The sequence below is a fragment of the Excalfactoria chinensis genome, chromosome 5, assembly GCF_039878825.1.
Source record: "Excalfactoria chinensis isolate bCotChi1 chromosome 5, bCotChi1.hap2, whole genome shotgun sequence".
NCBI lineage: Eukaryota > Metazoa > Chordata > Aves > Galliformes > Phasianidae > Excalfactoria > Excalfactoria chinensis.
In genome coordinates, this window is record NC_092829.1 from 34,481,685 (window position 1) to 34,502,181 (window position 20,497).

General features: G+C 41.7%; 1 protein-coding gene across 2 annotated transcripts in view; it reads right to left on the minus strand.

The window, feature by feature from the left end:
• AMBRA1 (autophagy and beclin 1 regulator 1) overlaps positions 1–20,497 on the minus strand; it is a 123,592-nt gene that overhangs the window by 54,829 nt on the left and 48,266 nt on the right. Inside the window, exons 10-11 of one of the 2 annotated variants that reach the window (XM_072338664.1) lie at positions 17,522–17,602; positions 17,206–17,306 (exon numbers count right to left, since the gene is read on the minus strand). In XM_072338664.1, the coding sequence (XP_072194765.1) occupies positions 17,206–17,306; positions 17,522–17,602 (182 nt within the window). Of the gene's footprint in view, positions 1–17,205; positions 17,307–17,521; positions 17,606–20,497 lie in introns of both variants that reach the window. The other variant, XM_072338663.1, reaches the window with a different exon arrangement.

Here is a 20,497-nt window from a genome sequence, read left to right on the forward strand (position 1 = left end):
AAAATGCCACATCTCTCCTGCCAGAGTTCAAATTTCATGCAATCCCTCTGAAGGTGAACTAGCAAGGTCTCACAGCTAATCTGTACTGAGTGTCATTTGGGCTCCTCCCTCTGCCAGCTCCATCCCTTGCAATGCCTCCTCTCTCCTCTGTCAATAAGACCCTTGCACCATTTCCAAGCCCTTCATTAAAGGCCGTTGGAAGTCTGCTTTTTAACCTTCACATCTGTGTTTATTCTCTGCACAAAAACAGAGTGGAATCTCTGCCTGGCAGGCAATTCCTTTCGTAAAACTCTTTTTTCTTTCCCTTTCTGACTTTTCAGAGCATGAAATGTGCCTGCTAATCCTAATTGCCTCAGATGGAGAGCCTTGCAGAGACTAAACAAAGGGGCAGCCTTCCACCAAGAGCACAGCTCTGTGCAAGTCGCGCAGAGCGGCCACCAGGCTCTAAGCTCAAGTCTCCAGAGCTCCCATCTCATTTTGCTGCATTCCTGATGCACACAAGGACAACATTCCGCATGTAGATATTCTGGGAAGAAGGACTTTCCCCTCCCCTACTTAAAGGGCTCTTCCAGCACCAGAGCTCATTACGCTGCATGGCATGGGCACTGGTCAGGTAGTCCTCAAATACAGTTGCTATGTGTCAAAGCAAAGCAGCTCAACACACCTGACTTTTAAGGGTCATTTGTGTGCCTGCATCCCAGCATCAATTCTCTTATTCAACAAAAAGTTTGCAAGGTCCCACCAGCATGTGCACAGCCAGCCTATTCATGTGCTGTGCCTTGGCCAGTGGCACAGGCACTGAAAAATGCAATTGGCAGGGATTCATACGCTTTTGCTTGCAGTGACCACTAAGAATTTAACTTTCTGGTCTAGCAGAGATGTCTGGATTCAGAGGAATATTTCCACTGTAGAAAAAAAATAAAATTAAATAAAATTAAAAAAATCTCATTTACAGGCTTGCTGTCATTGCTTAGTGAGGATGTCCTTAGCACCCAAGGCCGATGCTTGTGAACTTGAGCTGTCACACCACTCACACTATCCACTACGTCTACTGCAGTTCACTTGTCTAACAGAGGCTAATGCAGCATCACACTAATCCAGCCTTGCCAGAACTGCTCTATATGATTTTAGCTAATTCAGAGCTCCTGCAATTTTTGAGATTTTCTTGTAGAGACTTGTCACACTTGCCAGCTTTACCCCATATTCCACAAAAGTTATATGTTATCACCAGCTCCATACCTGGCAGATTAGCACGGCCACACTTTCTTTTCACACTGAATAATTCCTCTCCTGAGCTCAAATAGGACTCCCAACTAAATAACACAGTGGTGCAGATAGATGTAGAACAGATGCTAAAATAGAGTAAAATTGCTTTTTATGGAGAATAGCCTCTTCCTTTACGAGTGAAATCTCTGAAATCCTATTAATGCAAACAAATCAGCAGCCAAATGCCTGCTGCTGCCTCTGCAGCTCTTACTGCAAGGATGTGTGCTTAGCACAACTTGAAATGCATGTGACTACTGCCAAAATACTCATCTTCAGTGGGAAAAAACCTCAGCTGTATCCTCATAGAGCACATAAATGTCTTATCAGCCACCACACTGCAATAACACACATTTTCACTGATCCAAAAAGCAGTATGATCCCTAGAAGGATCCAAATTCCCGAGATTTAACTGCATATCAATACAGTGCAAAGCTCCTAAACAAGAGGCACTTTCATTGTAGAAAAAGCAGCATGCAGTATTAATACAAGCTCCAAGCACAGAAACACATCCAAACCCTCTGTGCTCATCAGTGAATGGAAGACTTGCAAAAATTCTTACTATCTTTATACACATTTCAGAACTAGTTTTATTACAGCATAAACCCTGAGCATCCTACAATGGAAACGCTGTGTCAGCCCAGCAACACAAACTGAGCTGCCATCACAACGTGGAGAAGTAAGCTAAACACACTCAATGGTTGATTACATTTCACAGCTATAATATCCTGTGACCAGAGTAGGTCTGCTGAGGAAACACTTGCCTGTTCTGAATGAGTACACATACGGGGAGGTTAAGATGAAATCACATCTCCTTGGAGAAAAATGCAACTCCATTAATAAGAATGCAGGTCCTGACAACTTAAATAAACTCCATATAATAAACTAACAAAGTGTCTTAGGGGAAACTTAGAGCTGACAGGCGGCATTCATGAAATGTGCTTTAACTGTGTGCTGCTCTCACTAAAGGCCACTATTCAGACCAGTGGGTCCCATATAGTTGCTATATCTGCAAGCAAAATTTGCACTAATCTTGCTCTTAGAAGACAGAACTGAAGAGACATCACTAATGGAGCAATTTATGAGGTATCCCCAACCTGATGAGAAGTGAAGGAAGAGCAGGAACTGGGAAGCAGGCAGCCAGGATAGCTGTTTTCTGGGTAAAGTGGTGAACAGGGAGACAACCAAGAAAAGCAGAAAATGTGCAAACTGGGAAAAAACAAAGCCTAATAGCAGACAAACTAATGGGAAGGCAGTTCAAAATTAAAGCATGGTAAAGTAGAAAGCAGGAAGCTCAATCTGGAAGAACACAATGAGGAGTCCACATTGTTCCAGCTGGGAAATAATAAGGTAAAAGTAATCTACATTAAGAAAAGTGCTTGGCCCTTACAATGCTTTGAATACTTTCTGATGAAGGAAGTTTTGAGGGCAGCTTGCGATGACCTCAATGACAGCAATGGAAATTAGACTCTTAACACCATTAGATTAAATGCACTGAGCAAGCTCCATAACATCAGTGAATACAGAGATTCAGGCTCAAGGAGTGATCAGGATCCTGGAGCAAGCAGAGCAGGACTGACAGTAGTCTACATGCTGCTGGACCACTGTTTAACAACCTGAAAGAAACAGTACAACATTTAAAACACAGTGGTTCAGCAGCAGAGCTCCCAGAAAGCAGCACTCTTCCCCAAAGAGTTCAGCAAAGTTCATAACCTTGCGCCGACTTCTGTAAATCAGCGCCACAGCTGAATTCATGCCAGACAGGTCCAATTCACTGCAATTACAAAAGCAACTGCAAGATCAAAAGAGACTGACACTTTATCCCATTATTTTACTAAATGTTAGAAGTCAAAATCAAAGCTACACAGGGATAAACTAAGACCTAAGCTCAAAGCAGCAGCAGTACATCCCAGCTACTCCACATGTAGCTCCTGGGCTGCACAACAGATGGGTATTTCAGATAGGTTTTTATTTCTTTCTAGGGCAGACTTGACCTTAATCCAACACAAATTAGTTCATAATACTATCAGAGGATACAAGCAAACGTGTTCAAGAAACTGCTATCCAATGTAACTAACACTACTAATAATAGCAAAAGGAAATTCAGACGATGAAAATGGGGCAATTGCAGCTTACTGGTTTGATGTAAAATTTTAGATTATAAACAGTCTGGAGAAAGCCATGCTTCACTAGAGGTAGGGGTCATGAACTAAAAGGGAACTGCAGTGAGGCTCCAAGATCACCTTTACTGCAGGAAAGTCAGAGGTCCAGTGCCTACCAGAACAAAACATCAGCACAGGTAAAGCCTAAGAAGATGAGCACTTCAGCTCAAGCTCTCAAGTCCTAGGACTCAGTGTAATGGCACGATGCCACTGGACAAACTTATTGGACTTCACAGGTGAGAAGGACGGCAGAACGTAAGCAGTAGCTAACTAAAATCAGAGAAGTAATGATACTGACATCAAGCTCTTCACAGTTCTGCACAATCAGCCAACTGGAAAGGGCACTGTCACCAGGTGCCCTGCACTTAATGCAGGGCCCTGAAGCAAAGGCATTAGAGTGTCTGCACACACTCAGTGGCAAGAACCTTGAAACAAAAGAAACTGAAGGCAGAAGAAAGGTCATTAGATAGCTATCAAGAGTGATTTTTCTTTCCAGCAAGAACCAGAATATCAATACAGTGTACTTCACAGGCAATGCTGCTGCATTTTCTATGGCTAGGGCCACAAGGGTCTGCACCCTGCTCCAGAGAGCTTCCTGCTTGAGAAGGCTGGGCCAGCAGCAGCTGCCAAATAATTTAAAAGAAAAAAAGGCCATTTGAACTCTGACCATCCCCATGCAGCAATACACTGACATTTCTGGTCAGAACTAGCCTCTTTGCAAGCAGGGAAGTAAAGACGGGGCTTTGCCTCCAGCTTTCACTCCTTTCCATGTCAAGAGGAACATACGTGTTAAGTGAACAAGGAGCCTTCTGCGGAACTCCAGCAGCCAGGCTAGAAATGCGCACCGCACACCACTCACATCATTTCCATGCCTTCCACAAAGGGCTCAAACTCTTAGCTACGCTGTCACCTATCATTCAATAGCTTTGCATAACTGTTCATTCCACATGGCCTACAAGATATTTCTCTCAGTGCTGTGTTACTGAATCCTCTCCACCATAACTGTCTTCCAGTTTCTGTTAACCCTTCTGTCTTCTCTCACCCCTCTTCTTACTGCATCTTCTATCACTGAGTCTGTCAAAACGTTCCCTTCATGCTTTTTGGTGTCCTCATGAGATGCATTTGTTTTGCTTCCTTCCTCCCAACCATGCTCCTCACCAGATTTGAAAACAGTTCCCATTTCACTATCCACTGTAAGATATCTCTGTGCGTAGTAGTGATAGTTTTCATCGTTTTCCTTCTACTATGGCACCTCAGGGTAGATGCAGCCGGCCTCTGTCATGAACCAAAAGACAGATCCTTGAACAAGCTGTGTGCAGCACACCAGGCGACATGTCACATGGATGGGTGTATGCATGCCCACACCGTGAATGCTAATATGAACAATTGTTTGAAATAAGGAAAAGTACTTCTCCCATTTAACTAAAACCCACGCCTGCAATCCCAGCTGCCTTGTCACCACCTTTGACTCATTCCTCAATCCCTCCCCTCCTCCAGGCTCCATTTCTCTCTGCGCAGAATCCCAATTGCTTATGAGAAATTAGAGAATGACATTACTTCTTCCATCTTCCTAGCCTCCCCATCCCTCCTGCTATTCCTCCATCACATTCAGAAGAATCTTGCCAACCTTTTAAGCTTTCCACTTGCTCTGATGATTTTACCCTATTTCTTTTGTGCTGATTTCCACCCCTCATCACTTGTCAGTACACATTTGTACGCTCTTCTTTTCTCTCACAATACAAATGTGCATTAAGTTCTTGTATCTCTAAATTCCTCAGGCACTGGACCACAGATTGAACGTGTCGGGTGAAAAGGGGAAATGTATTCATCACGACCTTTGTTTTCTGCTCAGTCTTCTTTTCAGCTCTCAAATGCACCACGTGAACAGGCAGTCACTTCTCTTTTCCTACAAACACAGTGCTCACTTCGGCAAAACCACTTTTCATGTCTCCAGCCTACCTTCCATCTCTCAAACACTATTAGAGCTGCTTTGCTTTTAGTAACCATTTCCTGGTCAAAGCTCAGAACTAGTTTCCTAACCATCATCGCTCCTGACTTAGCAAAGGTCATAACATTTCTGATTCCTGAATTGCTCCTAAGTAGGCTTCTGTGTACGACTTCCACCAGTACCACACTCACCTCCCCAGAACATGGAAGAGACAAACAAGTGATTATGAACATACCCACAGCTTCTTCCACTCCAATCTCTGTGCACTGCCAGCTCTAATGTTATCTAACTGGCCATACGCCACATCTACACTGCTGTAAAAGCAGGCAGGTTGAAGCAGCTTGGTACAGCTGAAATTGCATACAGTTACAGGCAGTGCTTGAAGCAAGGGAAAGAGATGTAGATCAGGTTCCCAGATCAACAACAGCTGTACTCAAAAGTTAGGCTACCATGGCACTCAGCATGACTCAAGAGCCCAGAGCACTTGTCTTCATAGATGAATTCCTGGCTCACAGCTCTTGCTAATTTTGAACTCGCAGAAACACAGAGACTGTTGGATTCCAACTCACACAGAGCTCAGCAGGTGAGCGTCAAACTAATGCTCAAGTAAGCAAAATACAGTTTCCTGCAGCAGTGCAGACATGCAGCTCTTTCTTAGTTCAAAACCAACTCTCTGTGCTCTTGTAAACAATGGAGACTATCCTCTCCTCTGTCACCACCTCTGAACTAGAGGCATATCCATTTAAAAAAGAAGGCACTGGAGGGAATGGTATATGCAGAATACACTTTCACACTTGATTTCTGTTTGTATTTGTCTAAAATCAGTGTACAGAATCTCCTCCAGCTTACTTTTGATTGAGTTGTGAGAATTAAAAATTTGATCCAAGATTACATAATACTCTCAGCTTGACTCGGGCCCTTATTTGCTGTTGTGGAAACACTGCTAGGATCCTCTGCCTTCTTTAAGAATGCCTGTTTCATGCAGGACATTTACTACCTCCTGACATCACTCCTACTTGTTTAACACCAACAACAAATGTAGCTTTTATGCTCTGGGAAAAGTCCTATTTATTGATAGTTTGATGCACTGCTCAGTTATCAAAAACTCCAGGATGGCAAGCAGGAGGATCCAATGACACAAACTAGTCTGCCTGGGAAAGGGAGCTAGAGATCAATATACAGCATCCTTACCAATCCCTTATAAAACATACAACTCTGTTGCCGTAACAAGAACTTCCTTCATCTTCAAGCAAGGATTGCTACAGAAGTGTCTGTGAGGGTAGTTTATAATGAAAGTAAAGAATCTGGTCCAAGGTTTCATCTCCCCATACCATGCAAAATGTGTAAGCAAAAATCAGGATTATTCTCTGCACAGACAACAACAGTCTAATGTGGCAGGTCACTGAGAAAGCCCACAGCTCCACAACTCTGCACACAGATCTCAACAGGTTCCCTGCCTTCCCTTCTCCTTCAAGAGTGGGGGTGATCTTTTCATTAAAAAAGAAAGAAAGAAAGAAGCAATGAGCTATGGGAAAATAATTTAAGGCTAAGTGAGCTTTACCACCCACAAAGAGACATGTCCCCAAGGGGCCTTCACCGCCCACAAGATGATGAGCACTTCTGCAAAATCTTACCCCGTCTGATATAATGGTATCGAGAAATTCATCACTTTAACAACGCATACAAAAGAAATCAGCTAGCACCCTTCACTTTTAAGAGCATCATCATTTCTCCCCAAGCTACATTTCTTGCCTTTCTAAATCTCAAAGACAGCTTCAGCTTTCCAGTCACCAAACAACAGAAGGGCCACCCTGTATCCACAAATACTATATACAAGCTCTCTCACATTCAGTGCTCACTTCTGTCACAAAGCACTTGAGCAGACTACAGCACATGAAATGATGCACATGGCTACTGGGGCCTCCTGCCCTGGGACCATAGGAGACACCTAGTTGAGGCTATCGCATAGACCAGAAACAGTGGGACAAGCTCCTACACTCATAAACATCTCCCTGAGTTCAGGGAACAACTTTGCTAGTTTAAACACTTCACCTACCAAAAAAAAAAAAAACACCAACAGTTTCATCAATAAGGAAAGTGGCGAATTTTATGAAGCAGTACCTTTAGAAATAAACAGAAAAAACAACTCTACCAATACCCAATATCTGCTATTTGTTTCCAGTCCAAATTAGTCTGCATTTTTTCTAATTCCTTTTGTCTCCTAAAGCATGTTTTCTCAAAAACTCTTCCCCACTTCATTGTATCTAGACCAATCAAACAACTATTACCTACTACTTCTTTGATTAGCTAAGTACATTAAGGTTATGGCACTACATCTGAAGTTTTCCTCCACAGATTCTTCCTTGAGCTACTTCAAGTCCTTCTAAATCACAGAGAAAAGCTGTAAGTGGATTTGCACACCACCTAGAAATGTGGTACTAAAACCATACAAAAAGATAACAGCAGTTTCGTACTCTGATACTGCCTGCTTTATTGTAAGGTTTTAGAGCTATGTAATCATGACAGGAATTCATGCTCCCCTTGATTATCACAAGGAATGAAGAAAATGCAGGAAAGATCTGTCCACTAAATCAACAGATTGCTGCAAGTCCAATTTTACGGGCTGCAATCAGATGTGGATTGATCCCAGACCCAAGCTCCTGATCCCAGACCCAAGCTCCTGATTCTTCCAACAACCAACAGCAACAGACCAGTAACTATGAACTAAAGGCTCCTACCCACACTCAACAGCTGGCTTCTTTGAAGTACATCTTGCCTCTGGCCTGGGTCATTGCACAAAATCTGCTTCCCTTAACTGCCTGAAATCTTCCCCATTGTTTCAGCCTAATTTAGGGATTTGAGTACCATACTGTTCCTGTTTGAAACGTGCTTCCAAAAACGCATATGGAGGCCTGCGTACCAGGGCTGGTAACAATAACAGTGCAATTGCATCCTTCATCTCTTCTGGGAAATGTAATCATCGTAATCATCCCTCTAACAGAATGGCAGAAGTGTAATTAGCACTTTGGGGCTCTGTATTTGGGACCTCATAACCCTTTAGCAGAATCTTCTCCTATGAAGGATTGGGAAGGACAAAGCCATAAGCATTTCTGTAGCAGAAACTCTTCTCCTGGGGCAGCATAACCAAGGACAACACATCAAAAACATCTCCACAACTCCTGAAATGCAGCCAGTCACAGACAACATCTGGCACACTTGAGTAAATGCAGATCTTCTCAACTACTGCTAATCTCAGTGCAGCCACATTTCCAGATCCTAGCCAAAAATCCCCTGACACCTAACTCTTCATTAAGCATATCCTGTAAGATGAAGGGGTCTGCACTCACTCTGACTGGAAAAGTTGTACTCATTTTAAATTGCATTTACAAATAAAATTGTAAGTTACGCTCATAACATATTGCAGCTAATCCACACCACCTTTTTCTACAGACTCATGTTATGTAAGTGAGGGATTGAACAGTGTTTGTCTTTCTGGTTCAGCTTACCAAAAGGAAACTGAGACTCTTGGCACAAAATAAGTATCCCTAAAGAAAACTAGTAACACAGCTTTCTCCAGTAATACTCACTCTTTCAGACAATCCTTGAGAGTCAGAAGTCCTCTGCAGAAACAGTCATCAACGTCTTACACCAGGCTATCCGAATACATGCAACTAGAAACAGCTGTACCTACTGCTTCAAATAGAACTCCGTTCTCACATACAGTGAGCCCAAATATCATTTCACTACTCTTGTGTACTCCATAATTCAGAGAATCTCTGAAGGTCAATGATGGAAAGGATCTCTGGAGATTCCCTAGTCTAACCGCCTTGCTCAGTGCAGGCTGAATTTCCTGGCACTGCTGCTCTGCCAAGCAGTATTTAACCCCTGGAAGCAAGGCATTCCCAAAGGAGCATGCTCCATACAAGCCAAACAGCTAATTCTTTTCCTCCTCTCAAAGTTCTTTGTTTCTTAGTTTGTTATACCACCTCTGCTGCTTCCATTTTGTCCATTCTGCTTCTCTTCTAGATGTTTTTTCCTGCACCCAGCTGTCAGGGCAGGATGCAACCAGCCTAATTTGATGCATGTAAAGGTACCCACAATAGAAAGGTACTTCTCCCAAGTTCCTTATATAATCACTGATAAAAACACTGGCAGCTCCATGTAAGATTTAAAGTACCTAAGTTCAGCTCCCTCCATATGAATCAGAGCAAAATCTTCTCTAACTACTTCTACACAGGAAGCTTAGTTTCCCAAGTCAGATGACCAACAAATTACAGTGTAAGTACCCCCCACAGCGCAAATAGCTGTGGATTCTTATTTCCAGCTGACTCATATTCCCTATCAATTAACACATTTCCATTTAGCAGATTGAGATGAACTGCAGGCTAAGCTGCAAAAAACATAAAGGGAAGACAAGAACAACAAGGACTAAGCAAAAGCAAGCTTTAAAACACTAGTAGCACTATTTTGACTTTCCAGTTGCACCTTCATTCTGCAGTATTTAAGAGCCATTTTGAACACCTCCAGTTCTTGGACACAAAGAGGCAACTCTTATTGTGTGAAAAAAACTGATATACATATAATTTATTACAAGTTTATCTTAGTAAATAAACTGGGTTTGGAGACTGTGTATGAGCCTTGACACTACTCTGGTCTCTGCAAACGAACAGGATAGCATCTAACAAGGATTTCTCCTAAAATGATAATACTCTTTATTCTGATGTGATTTCATCCCTTCTGCCCTTCAGTCTCTAAAAGCTTTGTATTCTTAATGCCCCAACCAAGAAAACCTCATTGTACCTGTTCACAGCTCACAGCATAGAAGTCTCTGTGCCTACAGAGTACCTTTGCCACTAAATGCAAGAAGCAAGTAAACAGAGACATCGAACAAGCAGGGTGTTACAAGCAGGCAGTCAGATTAATGCTCTTTCATTCCAACATGCAACATACCCTGATGCTTTTTCTCTGCCTATACTTTCTGTATGTGACAGCATACAGCAGAAGCTGGTATCAAAACGTGGAAGAGTAACCACATGGATTTTCACCACGAAATTGGACAATTTGGATGGGAGGAAAAGGCTAACTGGAAACAACATACGCAACTTTCTTTTATATAAATGTACATGTTAATGGCTTTCTTCAACACTCCCTACCATCCCATTACAGATGTCTCTCTAGACAGGAGAACTAAAATCCTTCTGCTCAGAGCAGCATTTACCTATATTAAAATCAATGCGAGCAGCTCGGGAACTTTTGTGAGGTCTTTGCACAGGACTAATACTTCAAAAGATGGTTTGTGGGTCACTTGAATGCTAATGGCATCAACTACCTTCAAGCTTTCACTGAGTCAAGTTGCTGCCACTGGATAATAGACTGCAGCATGAGAAAGGAAATGCTGGATTGCCAATTAAAGCACAGAGCTGGGAAGAACAAGTTCATTGGTGTCTCGCAAAACAGTAAGAAACAGCTGATATAAGATAAAGGTAAGACCTGTAAGGGAGAACATAGCATCTGTGGATCAGCTAAATGTCCCCTGCGTAGCCACAAAAAAGTTACATAATACCAGCTAGTTCCTAAGTTTGCTCTTCTTTAGTGATAAACTAATTCCTAGATTCTGGGAGAGGGATTTCATTTGAAGAATATTTACCATGAAGTTCATTTTCTGATGACAGTCATGATGTGGTAAGACACCGCAGCCAGTGCTGCAGAATCTATAAGACAATACTGGATCTAATAGTAAGATATAGTTAACTCACAGACATTCATTACTGGCTTTTTCTGTTAGCCTGCTTCTGCCTTTTCACTTAAGACAACTCCATGAATTTGGCTGAGCATCCTGATCTACTCCTTTTGACAATAAACAGACCTATAGAGAAACACAGTCAATGAACATAGATAGCAGTATGCTTCTGTTACAAGTCTGTTGGGTACTGCTTAATATGAAAAGATGTTAGCCTTTGAGTCCTCCTTCTCTGTGGTCTCTCCATAGCCTATGTCACCAGCCAGTAAACGTAAGAAGCTTAAAGCACTCCTCAAGTTCCTTTTGACTGGAGAGCTGCAGGTATCTATCACCTTCGTGACAGACTTGGGAACTGTTCACATTTTTTGTGGAAATACAGCCTCTCACTCAGAAATACAAAGAAGAAAGGCTGTAGCACTGAGTTGTAGATGTATAAAGTAGCTACAGCAGGGAGTGGAAAGTGCCTTTGAGGAACTGGAGCAACATCCTTCCCAGAGGAAGTGGAGTACACACCTGCTAATGGTGAGAAAAATGGGGGTGCAGGAACAAGAAGGATGTATTTTCCAATCAACTTTTGATGACCTTTTGGAGTTCAGTCACCTATTTCTGTCTTACCTTGTACAGCTTGGCATTGCTGCAAGCACATTTGAAAGGTGAGGGCATCTCAGAATAGAATTCACAACTTGCTATGACACTGGAAGCAACAGAACACAGCTAGGTCAAGAAAACTTCACTACGGGAGGCATTCACACCTGTGATGCCAGAGGAACTGGAGAATCTAACTGCAGTACTGTTTCCAAGGAAACCAAAGCAGCCTCATATCATGATCACTTTCACCATTAGCGCATAGACGAAAGGTTACTGGGTGAATTCTAGTAGCAGCAGCAACAAATACTCTTTCCAGTTGTCTGTGTCAGAGGCTCATCAACATCCATTTTAACTCATGGTGAGTTATAGTCATTCAGTTGTATTTGAACAAGTGAGCTCTTAACATCGCTAGAGTGCTAACAGATTGGGAACATGCAGCAGGAGACATCATTAGGTCACTGCCCTAATTCTCATTAGGAAAACTATCATGACCTCATACAAATCTTCCTATCACAGAGAAAGGACAATATTTACACACCATCTTAGCTAATCTTTATCTAAATGAAACTTCAAATGTTCCAGCTATTGTGCCTTAATAGTTTCTGGCAGAAGTACAGAAACAAGAAGCTGAACTTCTGCATCACTTGTAGACATACGACCTGGAATTCTCCCAGGGACAATAACTCTGAGCAATAGGACAGTTTATGTGATTCTGCACAAATATCATCTGGGTACCATATGTGAAGTCCAGCAACCCAAATCAAAGGCAGGCTGTCAACCTTCCAGTACTATTAAGTTTAAGGTGACAAAGTAGTAATTTCACTTACAGCCTCAGCCCTATCCCAATCCAAGAAATAGCAATTACAATTCATATTACATGGCTTTGTTGGCACCTACACAGAGAGATCCAAAACTGCACCATTATCCCTCTTGTAGCAAGTTATATACTGAATAGGGATGAGTAATGGAAAAATCTGAAATACCAAGCTTATTTCTTGAAAACATGTGTTTAGTCTCTGGTCTGAGTCTATTACCCTAAAATAGCAAGGAAATCACTCAAAATCTGTAAACGTAGACTGCCATTCACGGCCATTCAGCCCTTCACTTATCCTGAGTGTGGATTTCCCCATGAGATGGAGAACTCTGAACAACTGTGCTGGAATACATTTCAGTAGATAAAGTCTGGTGGCAAAGTCAGAACACACAAACACAATCTGTATCCACACACTGAAAAAATCTTTTATGTGTGGAGACGCATGTAACAGAAAGTTGTCCACTAAACCAAAGCAAGGTGAGAAAGAAGCATTTCCAGTACAATTTCATTTGAAGATCCCCTGCTGATTAACAAGAACATCAACAAACTGGCCTCTGTGTCAATTTTTAAGGCCCCCCGAGAAGCTCCTTGGCAAACACTGATTTCTTCTTCTGAGCTTGCACTAAACTGAAACCAATGCCTTCTTTATTTCACTGCACCAACTGCATGTCTTTGCCTACCCTGAAGTAGCTGGATAATTACTATAAAGCCTTCAGGAAAGGCTCATGCAGGCAAAAGAGGTCAGAAGCACTTCAGTAGGAATGAAAGGAACTTTTTTTTTAAAAAGAATATTTATATTTACTCCTTTTTAATAACATATTAGGACCTACAGCTGCCTATAATTAGATGTCAAAAAACCATCCATGACTTGGTTCTCATACTACTTCCTGTCCTGCTCACAGTGTGACTTAGGATGAAGAAATCTGCAAACAAAATACTGGATGGAAATCCTCAGCCTCAAGGAAAAATATATATTAAAAAAAAAAAAGAAAGAAAGAAAGAAAAGAAAAAGAAAAAGAAAAAAACAGTAGGAGGTGATAAACAACACTGAGCTGTGACTTCCTTGATCCAGAGCCAAGCATGTTATGCTGCTGAACTCTGCTACAGCACTAACTCCCATTAAGAAATGTGTAACCTCATCCCACAGAACAGCTCTTTGGTCTCTCCTGGGAGGCACAAATGCCTATCAGAACAAAAAGAAAAAACACACACTGCTGGTTAGACTAGAAGACAAACAGTCCCAAGACACTGTAGTCCATTGCATGAAATAGGTCAGCCCTATTGAATACAAAACCAAAATGTATTTATTGCTTTCACTGACACAAAAAAAAAACAACAAAAACATCATCCAACTAGTTTTCACTGTACGGATGCCTCCTCGGAGACTATAACTCCATCATCTATGTCAGTTCAATAAGGAGAGAAGAGTCCAAAGGGCAGCATGCAGCCCACACTAGAGTATCAGAAGAGCTACCAAATGAACTCCCAGATTTCTGATAAGTCTTGAAATAAAAGGAGAACATGGAAGACAGAAAAATATGTTAGTGTTATACCAGTATTTTAAAAGGTTGAAATAGGATGAGACATGTCAGTCTTGTCAGCCTGACATTGATTCCAGACAAAATAATGAAAAAGCTGATATAAGATTCAGTTAATAAAGGATTAAAGGAGGACAGTGTAATTACTGCCAATCAACACAGACTTTACAGTAAAATATAACTTGTCAAACTACCAACACTTTTTGGTGTGATTACAAGTTTGAATGCTACTGGTAACAATGTTGATGTAATAAATTTCCATACAGTGTTTTACTTGGTGCCACAAAACACAGTGATGTAGTGTATCATGTCTGCTAACATAAAGATCTACGCTGTGTCAGTAGATGACTGGAGAAGGACAGTGCTACTAGGACTTATTTTTGTTCCAATGCTACATGCAAATTAGGCTGCTGGCATGAGATATCTGTCTGTCATGTTGACTAGTACCCTTTAATTCCCAACACCCTGAACTCCCATCTGCTTTACCCATCTGTTATCAACCTTTCCTACCTTCACCCAGTAGTGCTTTGTAGCAGGAATGGCTGCACATCCTTGTCTAATACAAGTGTATCTAACCCTGACCTAAACCTTGCCTGACATCTCTAAGCCCTCCCATTCCAACAATGCCATGCCGTCAAATCCACAGTTTTGCTTTAGTGCTAGCCTATCTGTTTAGATAACTCGTTATTTTGGGGAGTTCATTAAAGATTGCATTTATTCACAAGACACTCTCACCTAGCATGGACCTACTGTCTTTAAGAGTTGCAGGAGAACAACATTAAATAATGGAAAGTTGTTCATATAAAGCAGAAATCTGAAAGTAAATGTGGACAGAACTTGACAGCAAGAAGTTTGACACTAAGAAATTTAGTCAGTGCAGCACAAAAAACACAAACCCTTATGATCCGTCTGCTTCTTTTGTTTCCTCTCCTCATACAGCAATAAATGGGACAGGAGAAGCGTAACAGCTCCCATGTACACATGGCCACAGAAGACTATAGTCAGCTTTTACGGAAGCTGTCAGGCTAGGAATTTGTTTTCTGGCATCTTTCTCAAATCCTGTAGAGGTTGCATAAGAAATACATTTGGCATTTAAGGATTAAAAAAAAATAATCAGAAGTAATAGACTGGATGCACCATAGGATGAAGCAATTCAAGGCACTGAGGCTTAGATTAGCCTGATTTAAGAGAAAGATGATTGATTTTATCTCAGCCAAGCCTGGCAACCTCACCTGTAATTGCCAGGCCAGGATTAAAGTACTCATGAGTTTTTTCACTATGGTAGTGAAGAAAGAACTACCACTTTGGCAAGGGCTAACCAGAAAAGAAGGCATACTATCTGCATTGCAACTTTCAACAGCCCCAAAGTAAAGTATCCAAAAATGCCAATGCTGCTGACTGACCTAATGGCCACAAGAAATTCTCTATTCCACAACTGCCACCTCGTTTTCTAGTTCTCATCCTTCACACCTCCACCTAATATTTACATCTTCAACTTTCCTGGCTTCTGTAACACATTAACATGTTTTTGAACGCAAGTGTAAAACATTTTGAAAGCTGAAAGTGTACGTAAATACCAAAATAAACAGAATGCTGAAATAAAGTATGACAAGGAATTACTGCATTAAGGAGAATTAATTACTTTTATATTTAAGGCAACAAAAGTCTTCACTTGGAACCCCAGCCATTTCCAGTGTGAGGACCCATAACACTGCAGCAGCCAACAAACCACTCCTGAAGTCCATTCAGCACAGTACCATACAGAAAAGATTGGTCTTGTCTGCTAGAAGCCCTATGATTACAACTTCCATCTTCTTTTGTTAATTTTGGCATGCATGCTGCAAACAGCAAATGTTGTGTATTTTTGGGCTCAAATTCCCTAAAACGTGCAAGGAGAAGAAGCCAGGCTGCTTCCCAGTCACTAAGGAATAGGCAGATCTACGAGGAGGGCTGGAAGATGGTTGAAGGCAGGTGTCTCCTGCAAAGCTGGGCTACAGAAAATCTCTGCAGTGTTGCCTGGCAGCAAGTAATTATCTGCCAGTGTGCTGTTTCCATGTGCCAACAACCAAAGCCCACACAGGCAGAAAGCATGGGAAAGTACATGCGTCAGCTAAAGCTTCAAGCTAATTCCACTGTTTCCTAATAAAAAATAGCGGAGGTGCTTTGAAGCCTCATCTATTGTAACAAGGTCTATGAACCATACATCCACTCAGACAAAAATGACCACAGACAAAAATCCAAGAGATGCTTCTGGCACTTAAGATCCAGAAATCAAAGACAAGACCCCTGTCCTACAGATGCAAAAACCACAGCTCCACACCAGAACAGTTGGGAAATATCTAATGTAGGCACAGCACAGTTTAGGCATAGCTGATCATAGCTTAAGATAAGCTAAAGATCTCTCAGGAGTCTGCACGACCCTTACAGCACTCCTTTCAGTGATGAAACTACCTACAAACAGGAAAAAAAAGCACATCCTGGTCTGTCTGTCCATACCTTGTCCACTGTTCTCCCTCAAGCTCCAAGATGCCCTCCCTGTACTTGGGTTAATTACAGAGCAACTCAGAATCAGACAAAAAAGCACCCTCAAGAGTTATGTCATCCAGAACCATTTCATTCATGAGCTGCCGGAGTGTGTTGACTCTTGTCCCCCTCCACATCCCCTCCCACCTCCGCTTGCCCTTTAAGGCTCCCAAATGCCTGTGCACCATATGTGGTGGCAGCCTAGCTTTTTAATACACACTTATTAACATCCTAATTGAATCCTGCATTGCCTTGTGTGCATCTTGCCAGCCAGAACACGAACAAGGCACCCTATAATTCAATTAGAAGGACCTGCAGCAAACTGATCATTAGTCTGTCAGGTTGTTAAGTAAAAGACATCTAGAAATAGGGAAGGAAGCTAAACAAAGACAACTGTTAACAGCACCCCTCCCCAAATCACGCTGACATTCCCATACACATCTTTGAAGAATGGAATCTGCAGTGCCCAAGAACTTGAATGATAGTTTACCATCGTGCCTTAAAAGTCCTCTCTCTTGTTTCAAGGGACTTCAAACATCAACAGTTGGAACTAGCCTTTTTTTGATGGGTCCTCTTCTGTACAGATTCATACATAACATACATAATTTCAAACAACAAAATCTCATTACCTGCCAAAACCCGGTTGACAGAAGAATGAGTGGCCAAGCCAGGCTGTCCCCTTTCATGGAAAATTCCAGCATAAGGCAAGTACTCTGGCAGCAAGAAGCGTCTGCAAAACAGAGACTGTAAATGTACCTGAAGACACATCTCAGTATGCTACAGCAATAGCTTTGATGAAACATGACTAGATCTCAGAACATTGTAGCAGAAGGAAGACTGGACTCCTCCGCTTAGCCAGCCACTTCACTGCTTGAAATAGAGTTGTACCGCAACAAGCCCTCCAGGATTTTCACATCCTTCTGTTCTTACAAGTAGAAGCCTTACCTTGGGACAAAGCGCCCCAGCGATGGTGCAGACATGCGGGCATTACGGGGAGCTCGGTGCCTGGATCGATCTCCATTGTCCCTTCAGCAAAAGAAAAACAAATAAAAATTGCACATTGAAAATACAATGTAATAATGTATTCTCCATGAACAGAAAAAAAAAAAAAAAAAAAAGCAATGTCAACTGGTCATCTTGAGGACACCATTGAGTTTTAATGGTTCTCTCGCAAAAGTCATATGCTTCTTGTGCTCCAAATTCATAGTTTATTATACCAGAAATGTCTGATAGCTTTGCGTACAGGTTGCCTAACACAGTTTCCTCATCGTTTGTGTCTCAAAAGCATCAGCAAAATCACAGTCAATTAAAGTCAGTACCCAAATAAATGAATCAGAAACCTTGAGATTTGGACCATGAGAACAAAAGCAAGCACACCACAGTTCTGCAAAAAACGTTCTGCTAGCCAAGGACATCTGCAACATTTCACCTGTTCATTTCCAGTTCTGGCTAAGGAACATCATCTGCAGACTCCTTCTGAGCTCTCCCCCATCAAAGTCCAGTTTAAGTGGCATCACAACTTAAAATAAGTCTCAATTTTCACAAGCTTTTCCTTTGAAGTCAGAAATGTTAAGTGGTATCAGACAAAACCACAACTCTTCAAAAACCTCTCATTCCATTTCACAACAGATGACTGTGCCTTGGAGAATGAGGTAAAAGGGTTTAGAATCTTTTGTCCTACAACAGGTATAGGAAAGCCTTCTTCCCCATAACAGTGCGAGACCAAAAAAGACTGCCCAGAGAAGTTGTGAGGAACTGCCAGCCTTGGAAGTCCCAAGCCACAGTTAGACAAAGCCATGGCTGATTTTGGCAAAAGCAACCCCACATCAAGCAGGAGCCAAGATTAAAGGTCCTCCAACAAGCAAAATTCCTGACACTGCATTCACAGCTGTCAGAGTGCCTGTAATCACACATACAGCTCTAAAACTGCAAGGAAAACAATGACACTCCATCACTGAGTTGAGTTCTGAAACAGATCTCTGTAATACTTTACGCTTTCAGTTCAGAAATTTACTTTCTGCATGACCTTGCACAAGCAGTAAGTATGTTCTCCTTGGACTCCAGACCCCCATCTGTCTGCAGTTCTAACTGCCCTCTTCCCAGACAGCTGTGGGGAGAATATTACTTCCAGACCCCTAGAATCACTAGAAAACTAAATGTTCCTTGTGTAATACAGTAGCAGTGCATTCCTAACCCACTCCAGCAAGTTGTGTACGTGGTTGGGATTGTTTTCTTTTTTTATTATTTTGCTTTTTGAAGTCAGTGAGCAAGAAACGTGGGCTGAGAAGAAAGTCCATTGCATGGCTGTTTCCCACACACTTGAGGAACCAAGAACACAAGAGCAGAGGTTGTTCTGCAAAGCTCATTAGCATTTCAAGTTATTTCCACTAAAATAAAACCTAAATCAAAGCTCATACCATCCATTTCTCCTCCTGCTGCAGAAGCAGCATTTGCTATTCACAGCCAAAGCCACACCTCTCCTTGAGGTTTCTGTGAAACCAGCAGGGGTTCATGAAATCAGCAAAATAAAAGATTCCACTGGTCTTTTTATCAGAAGCCTCCATTCTATCAGGAAGCAGATCAATAACAGAAGAAATACTGAAAAGCATGAGTGCTGGCATAACAGCTTTTTCCTGCTAAAGAGAAAAGGCCAAAGGGGACAGCAAGCATCCTGTTCCAGATCCTGCTGCACACAGTAAGAACTGCTGAAAGTCAGACAAGAAATAGATTTATTATTATTTTGTAAGAGTTCATGTAGCAGTCTTGGAGACTATGCTGATATGCAGCCCTTGGAGAGCTAAAGCCAAACAGTTTTCAGGATCTGTACTTGTTTTGGACATCTACTAAAACCACAAGATGCTCTTGTAGAGGACAAACAAAGGCAAGAGGAACAGGATTACACCCTGTAGAACTACCCAGATAAAGAGAATCTCTGCAACAGGCTTCAAAAGGAATGAGGAATTAGCTCTAGCAAACAAATTTGAAATGGTGAAGGTGCAAAGTTTCCCACAGCAGAAATCAAGAATCCTTAAGCAAGTAATTCTGGTATTTTAAAATGGCACTAGCCAAAGTTCCATAGGAAGGTTTTAGGACATGTACTATCTGATGAACTGGAATGGAAGATGGGAGAACTTAACTTGAATGGGAGAACTCCTTTACTGTCTCTACTTACATAACCCCCTCAACACAAAAAGCCAGAAAGGTAAAAAACAGACTATACATCCTTCAGTTTTCATCATGACAGCCTCTGGAGATTCTGAGAAAAACAATCTACTTTTAAGACACCCCCTCCCCTCCCCCCTAAAAATTAAAATAAATAAATTTTAAACCCCCACCATTCTATCTACCACTGCACTGTAACTTATGCAACAGGATCTGGAATGAGGAACAGTGACTATCCTGCAAGAATGTTAAAATTTCCAAGTACCAGAATGGAAGCTTAAGATACACTCGCTTAGCTGTTTGTGTGAAAAAGGGATATTACCAAACATCACTCCAAATCACCAATTTACAGAGTCATTTATATCTAAACTCCTATGCTCAACGTCACGTAAGAGTTTTTGAGCATCTACTGCTGTAAAGCTAGAACAGCTGATATTACCCTGGTGCCAGCTGAAGATTATTTCTGCACCTTCTAAAAAGGAAAATAAAAAGCTCCACAGATCAGTAAAGATGGGTGGCACTTCGTGTTATTTCTGTACTACACACTGCCTGCTGACAGAGGGAGGAGAGCAGATGTTAGATTGCCTGCAGTGCCAGCGTGAAGCACTCCTGTAAGAAACTAAAAGCTTCCTACGAAGTTCTCTAAACTAGGAGTTAAAACCTCATGTTCCACTTCCTACCTAATGTCAACTACCTATAGATTCATTCAGCTAATTATTTGCAGTGGATAGTCTCATTAACATAACCTGAAAAGACAGA